The sequence below is a fragment of the Eumetopias jubatus genome, unplaced genomic scaffold, assembly GCF_037043125.1.
Source record: "Eumetopias jubatus isolate StellerSeaLion01/CBP00866 unplaced genomic scaffold, mEumJub1_p1.0 scaffold_1, whole genome shotgun sequence".
NCBI lineage: Eukaryota > Metazoa > Chordata > Mammalia > Carnivora > Otariidae > Eumetopias > Eumetopias jubatus.
In genome coordinates, this window is record NW_028274807.1 from 150,930,403 (window position 1) to 150,942,630 (window position 12,228).

General features: G+C 43.0%; 1 protein-coding gene across 4 annotated transcripts in view; it reads right to left on the reverse strand.

Annotated features, from left to right (window-relative positions):
• Positions 1-11,730: 11,730 nt before the first annotated feature.
• STAC (SH3 and cysteine rich domain) overlaps positions 11,731-12,228 on the reverse strand; it is a 156,183-nt gene continuing 155,685 nt past the window's right edge. For all 4 annotated transcript variants that reach the window (XM_028107233.1, XM_028107232.1, XM_088021442.1 and 1 more), the window contains one exon: positions 11,731-11,829. In XM_028107233.1, coding sequence (XP_027963034.1) covers positions 11,731-11,829 — 99 coding nt within the window. The remainder of the gene's footprint in view (positions 11,830-12,228) is intronic.

Below are 12,228 nucleotides of genomic sequence, written 5' to 3' on the forward strand. Positions count from 1 at the left end.
ACTTCCAGTTCTGGGAAGGAAGCTCCAGGGAACTGAAGCATAAACATCTTAAAAAAAATGCCAGAAGCATTATTATTATTTTTTTAAAAAGCCTACTTGTGCAGTAAAATCATGGTGTTTCAGACCATCCCTTTTCTGCTGTTCAGTCAGAGGTCTAATTTCTATCTCTCCAAGAGTGAAGCATCACCAAGAATCCCGCATTGTTTCTTGTCTGTGGTATGTTGGAAAGATGACATCCACAAGTAGTCTGTTTGCAGTAATTATCCAGATCTCAAATCAGACACCCAGTGAAAATCATTTTGTATTCAGCTTGAAAGGAAGGCATTAATAAACAAATGAACATACACTTCACTCACATCAACAGTCAGCTGAGGAGCTGACATGGGAAACCTTTCAAAAAGTAAGTGTTAAAAAGATGACATGGAAACAGCGAAGACAAATCCCAGTTGGCTTGGCCACATGGCACAAGTTGAGAATGTATGAAGTGTCTTTCTAAGATGCTGAGGATGGAGTTGTATCCTCTAGGGCCAGTGGCAGGCCACAGACCTGGAGGCGAGAAACTCTGGAGCTGTTCTAATGTATTGTTTTAAATGGAGGCTTTCCTTGGTAACTAAAGATTGACTTTTTTATATTATAACTAAAGATTGACTTTTTTAAATTATAATTTTAACTGTCATCTAAGTCTTCCTTTTCTTTCTTTCTTTTTTTATTATGTCATCTAAGTCTTTCTACAGAGAGTAGGTGTTGTCAGAAAGAAGACCTCTTGCCCTTCTGAGCATTTGGATATGCAAAGTGAAGGAGCTGGAGCTTCTGGGGGGAGGAAAGAGGAATCAGAAGGAGCAGGGAGGGGACAGTGAGTTGATGGAGTGTCATGGGCAGGGAGTCCTCTCTGGGTCTCTTGCTGACATCATCATGTCAAATGTATGAACCCTCAGCCCACGATTTATGGGAATGGATTTATTGTAAACACTGGTGAGAAGACAGAGTTCAGCATCCAGACTGAGGTAGTGCAGAAACAGAAACAGTTTTGCAAGGGAATAGGAACAGGGAAGCAAAGGGAGTCCAGAAGAACATAGACTTCGGGAATTTCTGGAGACTGTGATGGAGGCTCAATTATACACACACATACACACACAGACACACAATGGAATGTTATTGGAATATTGGAATTATAATGGAATTATACGGAATATATATATACTATATTTTCTTTACTCTTTCATCCATTGATGGACATTTAGTTTCTTTCCATGTCTTAGCTATTGTGAATAATGCTGTGGTGAACATGGGGGTACAGATATTTCTTTGAGATCCTGTTTTCTTTTCCTTTGGATATCTATACTCAGAAGTGGGGTTGCTGGATCATATATGGTAGTTCTATTTTTAATTTTTTGAGGAACCTCCATACTGTTTTTCAATGTAGCTGTAACAGTTATGTTCCTGGTAATGGAGGCTTTAGACTTTTTTGGGCCATGGACTTGAGACTCCCTAGTAACCCTTTATAGATTTCAATGGTTGAAAAGACCTCAGAGAGCACCTCTGTTTTGGAGACAAATTCAGTTTAACCTGAAAAACAGTTATTGATCATTCACTATATGTAGAGAACTGTCTCAGGTGCAAGGAAAAGAGATTCAGCTGGACATTTCGCATTGTGTGTTGCGGAAAGTGTGAGAAAAATCAGTCCCTTCCCCTAAGTTGCTTATAATCTAGTCAGAGAGAGGGACATGTAAGCAACTAGTTTTTAAAGCAGATGAGGTAGGAAGTTTTGGGAAGGCATAGAGAGCCAGAGAGCAATCAATTAAATGGGTAGTAGATTCAGGGAGGTTATCCTCACTGCATACGTGATGTATATTTATAGATACATTTTACTGAGTATTTACTATGTACCATAACCTGTGCTAAGATCTTCCTATTTAATTCTCTAAACAGTCTAAATGAGATGGGCATTATTTGGCATTTATTTTACAACTGAGGAAATGGGCTGTAAGTTCACCCAACTGGCAGGTGCTGAGCCAGATGGGAACACAGCTAGTCTGAGTGCAGAGCTGCTACCTGTCATGACACTGCATGAGGCCTGGGACAATTTGTGGGAACATCTGGGTGAAAGGCTCACAGTTTCTCCTTCTGGGTGCTAATGCAAGTCTTACCATTAATCTAAGACACAGACTTACTCAATACACTTTGCTATTAACATCACTCATAACTTGAGACTTAAAAATCATAAAATGCAATTTCTATTCTTTCCCCTCATTGCCTACAACCTGAGTTGTCTCAAAACGTGATGGAGGTGGAGGGCAGTAGATGTACAAAGGGGCCTTGTGGAGGCAGCCCTGTCAGCAAGTGCTCTTTGAGTTGTTTCTCTGGAGGTGGTGATGGATCTGCAACACCACACCCTTACCTTGTGACTGGGGCTGCAGCTGCATTCCCTGCCAAGAGACAGGACAAAACCCAAGCTATTGTCCAGGTCTCGAATTTGATCTCTATCTTGGTGGGCTGTGCTGACTGATCCAGTCTATTATAGGCAGAGGTCATGGTCATCCAGTGCCATGACCCAGATGTGCTAAGAGGTGGGATGGTGTGCTGGTCATGGCGGACGGGGCTGGGGATGAGTAATGACTCCATGGTACCCTGAACTTATCACAAAGAGAGTGTTTTCCTTCTCCAGGGTGATCCAGCCCAGCATTCTGCCCTCAAGGAGTGTAGAGTCTATTTACTGATATAAACTTTAAAAATTACCAGCGGTTGGACAAGAAATGACAGACACCAATTGAGTGGATCTGGTCAAGGCTGTGTAGTTTCAGGGGTACTGAGGTTGGTCTGGGGTCATCAGAGAAGACTCCACTGTAGGGGCTGCACTTGCTTCTGTAGACCGGGATGGGGGGACGGGGAGGGGCGGGGAGCCACTGGAGGGTTTTGAGTGGGGAAGCAAGAGGATCAAAGTGATGTGCTAGGAAGATGATTCTGGCTTTGAGATTTCCTCTGAAGAAGAACCACCACCAAAAAAGGCTTTGCAATGGTGGGGGAGCTGTTGAGCACACAGTGCCAGGATGAGGCTGCCAAGCAGGCTGGCTGACCTTGCTGCACTGCCATGGTTTCCTTGTCATTGCCCTATATGGCTACAGGCTCTGCCACTCAGACATGGGCCTCCCTCATCTGTAGCCTGACCCCTCTCTTGCTCCTAGGAATGTCTTCCCTTCCATTTCACCTCTCCCAGTACCAATTCTGTTTTCATCCCAACCCTTACAGAATATTGATGTCACCCACATTTTATGATGTCTCATAACCCTCCTAGGGTTTTTTCATCTGCCTGACTCACCCCAATTGTGTTATATTCTTCTTATTTTCCACAACCCATTTTTGATTAGACATCTCCTTTCCCCATGTTTTATAAATCACTTATTACTGCATTCAAGATTGATTTGTCTTGAAATATAAAGTGCATTTGAAAAACAAATTAGAGCTGGGGGTGGAGTTCCCATCATCTAACCATCTCCTTATCATGGCACTGGAGCTCACCTTTGCTCCTGTTACCACCTTATCATACAAAGCCGAGGTCACTGAAACCCAAATCCACCCTTCCCTTCTGGGAAAAATAGAAATTGGGAGGGGGGAAAATCTTTTACATTCATCTCCTGTGGCTATGAAATTTACAATATACAAGACAGTTGTTATTTCCTTAAGGAGGCTGGATTTTTTCTAGTGGGACTGGGTCTTGGGTGGTGGTGGTGACGGGGACAGTGGAGGAGGAAGGGATTGAAGCCAGCTGCAAGAAAAGAGAGGTCCAGGGGGGCTCCTTCCAGAGGCCTGGACAATGAGACTCTGCTTCATGTGAATAAAACTGGTAAGGGAAAGTTTTGAAACCAACGAACTGAATCAAAGAACATAAAACTGCTTAAATCTGTATCACAGCATAATATTAATTAAATCTGAGAATGTGTGTGTGTGTGTGTACACGTGCACACACTCTTGGATGTACTCTTACTGGCCAAACTAAGACATCTTTCTTACTTTTCTCATCCCCATAGGCTAGTGTGGTCTATTACTATCCAGGAAAGGAAATAATAGCTTCCCACACTGGTTGCATATTATTACCTTACTATTGCATTTTTCCTATTCTCTTTGGTTGGCTTTTTCTGAGTTTTGGGAGCTCTTTCTTTGTTCCTAATCTGTGTTTGCAGGCTTTGGTTCTCCTTGGCCATGTTCTTAAAGTGCAACAATGACATTCAGTTAGATTTCCCCCATTCTCTCTCCACTTTCCCAAGCGGCAGTGCGATGCCATATGTTTCTTATTGGTGCTGGAACAAGTGATGCAAACTTAGTGGCCTAAGCAATACAAAGTTATTATTTTACAGTGTGGAGGTTAAAAGTCCTCAATGGGTCTCCTTGGAGTAGGGCCCAAGGTTCTCTTCTAAAGTTCAAGGAGGCTCACTGGGGGTTCAGCTTGCAGGCTCCAGGAGCAAAAGTAAAGCTCTGTAGATATCAGGATTTACTCTTTCTAAAAGTCAGGTTAATATCAATCTGTTGTGACTTCAGCTCATTCCTGAGGGTCTTACACTCCCAGGGCTTGTAAAGAATTTCTTCCCTTTGCCAACACAGATCTCCCCCACAGAGTTCTGAGAAACATAGCCTGCAAGGACCTGCTACTTAGCTAGTGATCCTTTAGAGCCTGCTGCTGCTCCATCCCCACCCTACAGAGTGCCCCACCTGGAATCTCATCTGTTTCCTGCCCCTTCCCTCCTGGCCAAGTCCTGGCACACTCAATGACCCAATACCCTTTGTGCAGAGTTCATGATACTCCTTGGATGGTGATCCTCCTGGGTACAAGTAACATTTCCTGGTCCCCAGAGGCCATGGATTTCTTTATTTCCAGCACTGGCTCAAGAAGATTTGCCTTGCACTGCTTCATTACATTGAATTTTATGGTTTTAATATCACATGTCTGTAAGAGTTACTGATTCTATAAAACCAATTTCTGAATACTTAAGATTTTACCTTTTTTTCCTGTGATTGAAAAAAGGAAAAGCAACTACAGCACTAGAGTGAGCAATTTCATGGTCTTTCTATAGCAGGAAGGCTCTTGTGAGGTTCATCATGTATAAGGTAGGAATCTGGCCCAAATTACAGGATCTGTGATTTAAAAAAAATCCTTGTTTCCCCTGTTGTGAAGAAGTCTCTATTGTGTTTCCATTTTGAAGATGTTTTAAACTTTATTATTCTTTGAATTATTTTTCTAGGGTCCTAGACATCAAGATTGATGTGGGATGGATGAGGTCTTACCAGATGGCTTTCTCTCCTTGGGGCATTTCTCTGGAGATGAGCTCAAGAACCTAAACGCTCTTTGTAATAAGAGGTGGCATAGATAAATAAGCAGCCTTCTCCTTCTATCACCACACCATGGGCTCACCTAACCCTATCCCCTCCTCCTCACCAGCTCCTCTATCTCCCACCCAATCTTCCACTAATACTGCTAATATTGCACAAACACTCACCACTAGAGCCTGAAGGGAGCACCCTGCTGGAGACATACTAAAAAGTTAAAAAGAACTGGCTCACTTTTACAAAATATTGCTTCACCTGAGAAAATTAGTAAAAGGAATTCCTATTTAGAATGGGGTTGGGAGGTCATCAGGGAAAGCTGTCATGCCCCACACTCCTCATCAGTTGTAGACCCAACAGGAAGAGCCAGAATCTTGCACCTGGATGCTACCTAGTATCCCAGCAGGAGGAAGGCAGGCTTCCTCCTCCCCTGGTAGCAGTGGTTCAGCTAATGAGAGACAGTCATGACGACAGACAGCCGATGAAAACCCACTATACTTAGAACTCCCAGTTTCCTCCAGTGGACTTTTTGTTTATTACAGCCTCCCCAACTGCCCCTCCCCTTTTCCTCTATAAAAGAGCAGTCTTCTCCTTTGTGCTGTAGCTTGCTTATCTGGGATTGTGATTCTCTGCTGTTCCTGAATAAATCCATTTTTGATGGTAAAATAACTGGCAGTTTTATTTTTTAAGGTTAACACAACTTATCTCCACAAAATATCCTCCTTCATCATCCATAAATTCTAATGAAACTAGAGTGCTTCCAGTGTTGGTAAATTATAAAAGAGAGAGCTGAAAAGCAGCTTTACCACATTCAGTCTAAAATTGCCTTTTGGAAAGCCAGAACGTTTTTGGCATGAGAGGTTTGAACTTTTGTAGACCCTGTTCCAAATGGAAGCAGCATAATTCTAGCATATTCTTGTGGTTCACTGTTCTTTCTCTAGTGTGGCACTAATTTTACATTTTCAGTATTACTTGTTTGATGACAGTCATTCCCAGTAGACTCCAACAAGTATTTGTTGAGTTCACTGCAAAAATGACAACCATTCTAATGACCAAAGAAACATCCATGTTTGAAACCAGCAGCTTGTGATTCACCATGTTGAGATTTAGACTGTTAGGTATGAATACATTTCATCAGTTTATGATGTGATTTCCACCCTTCCCAGTCTTGTGGGTGGCACACACTGGAGCTGTGATGAGGTCTTAGCCCAACAGTGATTGCTGATTTCACTGTAATTTTTTTCTCTCAAAATTCCCTGACCCAATATTAAAGTTTTCTCAGAATATTTTTGGAGCCTCTTCACTTAAAAGTGGGTCCTTTACAGTTTCTCCAGAGAGTTAAAGAGAATGTTTACTTAAGAACTAACATTAGTGATTCAACCTAAATGTAAAAGGGGAAGCTGTGGTGAAGAGCATTTCCTCCTTCCAAGGGCTGGCACCAAACAAGCAATTGGAGATCCTTGCAAGATGTCTCTTATTTCAGTCCACTGTTGTTTGCTCTTGACTTCCTTGTCTTTGAAAGAGCACATTCGTAATCATAAATGAGAACACAGATGACCTGAACACTTTATTTAGCAGATACATATTAAACTTTATATACTGTAGACATGAGTTCTCTTTTTTTACCAGCATCCATTGGACATTTCTAAAGATTAGTCATATATTAGAGCACAAAATGCCAATTAATTTCCTCAAAGCAGAAACCCTGTGGATCATATTTTCTGACCACAATGCACAATGGTTCTAATCACACACACATATACACACACACGAAATAAAAATCTATGAGAAAATCAAAACTCTAATTACAGAGTATTTAGAAATGAATGGAAATGGGAACACTTTCATATGGTCAAAGCTGAACTCAGAGGAAAAGTCATAACCTTGGATGATTTCTTTTTTACCTTAGTAAAGAATGAAAGTAAACTAAGCAAACCATTTTTAGGAAACTTGTTTAAAAGGAGAAGATAAAGAAAAATACTGCCATGCATAAAAACAGATGGGGTCAGGTGTAACCTGAGAAGCTCAGGAAATGAGGCCAGTGGAGGAAATCTAAAGAGGATCCACCATTTTTCTTGGAAATAAGTATTGTATTTTTCCAGGGTGTATTTTCAGGATTTCAGTATATCCTGACTTCCATGAACACAGGGAAGATGTTCGACAGCTGTTTAAACTTAACGGTGAGATGATAAAAAACCCTGCTACTTTTTCATTTTTAAAAAGGAACTATAAAATAAATTGCTATTATCTTGTTAATGTTTTGAGGTACAGTTACATTTCTATTACCCAGGGGAAGATTGAGGACTATTTAAAACTCCTTATTGGAAGCTAAGGAAAAAACAAATATGTTCTAAGGGTCAAAAACACCAGGTGTTCTACAAAATACACAACAGAATAGCAACTGAGCAAAATCTAAGACACTGTTATGGGATATCATTAAACCAGTTTTAATTTTTTTTTTTGTCCGAGTTATTCGTAAGGATTTTTGTTTTGTGTTAAAGCTATGGAACACACCTGCTCGCTCAGTTTCCTGGGGAGGCTATTTTGGGCAATGCTGAACTCTCTTTTACTCCCAGATTTATACCAGCCTATGCCCTACTGCTCAGTATTTGCTAAAGCCATTAGAGCATGAGAAAGTTACTCTTCTTCCTGAGCTTTTCACCCACTGGGGACACAGATCCCACTTTCTCCTACTTCCTAAATACTGATTCCAGAGTAGATTGTCTTTCAACCTCCATTTTTACTATGATTATGCACTTTTGTCCTTTTCAGTATTTCATGGGTATCTTAGTGAGATGTAGGAAGAGAGGGTGTTAAATGGATCTGATATATGAGAATTCTCTACCACAGCATTTTCTGAACTATGTGCCTTGGAATAGTCAAGTTGATCCTAATAGGTGTTCCATGAGTCTAAATCCCCTTTTATATATTTACTGTGAAAATTAGGAAATTAAAGGCTCTGGGAAGTCCTGAGTAAAGAAGCCTGGTTTATTTTATTTAAATCTAAGCTAGTTGAGCACACAACACTTTTTTACAGCTGCCTGCACCTGGTTCTAGGCTAAGGTCAACCAGTAGGTTCCCTTCCTGACCCTTTTCAGAGACCTGGACTGGTTTTTGGGCCTCCATGCTGCTTTTTTACCTTTTAGCAGTACTTGGCACCAGACTATTTACATGTACCATGACCTTCTCCCTGATTTTTTTTTTTTTTGTAACTTCATTAGATGGATCTTTTAAAAATTTCTTATTGTTATGTTAATCACCATACATTACATCATTAGTTTTTGATACTTCCCCCTGATTTTATCTTCCCCCCTTTAATAGTGAAGAACACTAACTCTAAAAAGTGCCTACCATGTACCATCTCATTGGTTGCTTTAAATATATGACCCAGATGCTGAACTCTTCTTCTTGATGGGAGCGTGCGTATGTGTGTGTTTGGTGTGTAGAGGTGAGGAAGGAGGTGGTCTGTGAAATCAACCCTACTAGTAGTCAGTTGGACATCTACACATGGACTCTCTTTGTAGCCCATAGCCCACATTAAAGTAGTCTCAGTTATCTGCTAGTGATGGGGTAAAAAAAAGTTCTATTCTTTACATCCTGAAGCCCTGAGGAAGGTTTAATCAGTTCTTCACTTCAAATTCACCTCGATAGAATCCAAGTCCTACAGCACTGGTGATGGAGTATAGGGCACAGCATCCCTATTCCAGTTAGATATGTGCCCTCCCTTAGCTGCAGGCAGGGGCAGGCGGTGAGGGGGCACAAGGTTGTTCTCTCATACTATGAAGAATATCCCTTCAGGCTCCCCCCTTTTCCCTTCATATTATCACTTCCTCTCCAACTCTCTCCCTCTCCAGAATCTGTCTCTTGAGGCCTTCATCTCACTCCCATTCCCAAATTGTGGATCTTCTCCTCGCCATTTCTTGAATCTTGGAAATCTTCAGGGCTTGCTAGGTCACAGCTGTCTTTGTCCTTGCCACTTCTGCAGACAGGCAGGAGGAGAATAAATGCTGTGGCTCCTAAAGTCTGGGTATGTATGTGTGTGTGCGCGAATATCCATGGCAATCTGCATTGAAGAACGGCTTTTTCTCTGATATCTGCAAGACTCCAGATCTTTAAGGAACACCAGATATCTTGCATTGGGAGGGTTCATTGTCCACCAATAGTTGATGTTTGTAAAATCTTTTGGGCCTCCTTGTGCAGGATGTGTGTTTTTTCTCCTTTCTAACATTGGCTCAAATTATGAGTCCCTGCTCTAGATATCTATTTCTGTAAAACAAATCACTCCAAAACGTAGTGACTTAAAAACCACCAAATCAGATTTATTTTGTTCATAAATCTATCACTTGGGCAGGCCCAGCAGGGATGGCTGCTGATGTCCGGGCTCCCAGCTGCAGACACATGTGGTCTGTCCACTGGGCCTCTCCCTCATGGTGGCCTCAGAGTAGATAAATTTACATGGTGGCTCAGGGTTCCAAGGGCGAATGTTCCCAGAGAGCAAGACAGAAGTTTCAAGGACTTCTTTGGCCTAGCCTCAGATGTCATGTGGTAGGACTTCCGCTGTATTTTATTGGTCACGTAGATCAGTCCTGATTCAATGTGGGAGTGGGCTACACAAAGGCGAGAATATCAGGATGTGGGGGACCACTGGGGGACCACCTTGGCTGCCTACAGCAGCCTCCTTCTATTCGGTTTCCAAAGGCAAACTGATTTTTTAATGCAAGTTAAATTTGTCTAGGATATGACACCACTGTACCCAAAAACTTCAGTGGATACTCCACCAGAAAGAAGAGGTCAGGACACACGTTTTCTATGCTCCTCCCAGCCACTGTGGAATACTCAATTAGAGGCAGAGAGTGTTTGTCTTCTGGCATTCCATTTTAGAGAACGGCAGTCGTATTATCCACCCTGGTTCTCGGTACACTCTTTGACTCTGTACACTCAGTTTTGCAGGTTGTACTGGAGAGGGAGAAAATTCTGGATGCTGGCTTTAAAATGATAGTAAGGCAACCAAACTACTGTTAAACCAGCAGCCATCCCCTCTCACTCCCAACATCATGCTGAGCAGTAACAAAAGAAATAAATGGAGATTAATGATACTAGGGTTTGGGAAGTAATGCTTACATGCATAAGATGTACCCACTTAAGTCTTTTAAAAACCAATTGTTCTAATGCTTTTATTGCTCTGTAACAAAATAAATTGAGCTGACATTGATCCCAAGGTCACTGTGAATTGAAGTTCAACCATATTAATGACTAAGCAATCAGATGCAAGTTTGAATGCTAGGAGGAGGCTTGCGGAGGAAGGCATCACAGTATATCGAATGCTTGTAAACATTAGTACAAGTGTAGAGTAAAAGAGACTCCCCTACTTGATGCTAAATAGGACCCAAGTTCCTCTACTTTCTGAGGGATGAAGCACTAAGGATTCGTTTCCATTTCACATCTGCTAGGGTATAATATACTGCCCTAAAGAAGAATGGATTTTGATTTGGCTACTTTTCTCCTAAGATGCTATTGGTTCTCCTCCATGTTTCTGGTTCTCTGCAAGGTGGGCTGAGCCTCCAAAAGGGGGTCCTCCAGGATGGCATGAGGGAAAATGCTGCCCCTCGTACAGAGGACGTGAAACGAAAGGGGCTCATTGCTGGGACTTTTTGCCCCATTCTCTTTCCCAGGTTCATCTCTGCAGGGAAGTGCTTCCCTAACTGAAGGGGCTGCATAATCTTCAATAAATCGGGCTCTCTGCCCCACCTTACTCCCACTTTGCCCTCTGTATCGGTGCCTCATGTCCTTCTCTGGCACCTCTGTCGGTAATTAGAACAGCAGCTGGTGCCACCAGCTCAGCCCTCACATCTCATGGCACCCCTAGGACTCACTCGGAGGACAGAAGAGACAGCGCAATCACAAAGTGAGGGGGCTGCGGGGAGCCCTCCCATGTTGGGGGCTGGGAAGCAGGACTTCCTGATGCTCTGCAGAGAGACCGCAAATGTGATGATGCGGATGGGCGAGCACTGGGGACACGCGTCTGGAACCAGAATCACACTTGGCTGTGGGGATCCGAGCCTCGCACTGGGCCCACGCCGTGAGCTGGAGCACACTCCAGTGGGCTAACTTACATCACATGGATGGGGATGAGGTGGGCCCTCAGGGACAGCTGTGGCTACTGCCCTGCCGCTGCTGCCACCTGCACGGCACTCAGCTCTCTCAGCTTTACCCCCACCGTGGGCAGCCCGGCAATGCTGTGAGATGGGGCCTCTGTCTTGTGGCTGGTACCCCAGTCTCAGATCCGTGAGTCTTGTCTCACTGTTTCCCGGGGAGGGGGGGCGGGTCAGTGCGGCAGCTCCTCTGCGTGAACACAGTGTGAGATGAGGCATCGCAGCGGAGCCCGGCCACTGCAAAGGCAGGAGGGGCCAGTAATCAGATGTTTTCTAGGACATCCAGGGGGACGAGGCCTTTCTTCTTTCCACTGAGGACTCTGATAAAGCCGTCCTGCTCCTCTTCGGAAGTCACGCAGATCTGAATGCCACGGAAGAAAACATCAAAGTGTCAACAAGGAAGAAATTAGGAGCTGCTTGAATCACTGTGGACTGAGGCCAGGAGCACCAAATTGGAAAAGAGAGAGCAGTTTCAGGTGGGGGGGGAGGGGGGAGACTGGCTCTGTAAGAAAAAGGTTGAATAAATATTAGGCAGCACCTGGGTTTGGAACTAGGCCCAGTTGCTGAATGTTTTCTGAGTTTTATGAATGAAGATCAATAAAATAGGATTAATTATATTGTGTCCCCCTGAAGAGTCCCTATGAGGACAGAATGATATAATGCTTACCAGAAAATTTAGCATGTGGCATGCAATGAGTCCTCAGTATATTATTATAAAGATCCAGATGAATAGCTGGCTCCTGTCATGTGCTTGGAAGTT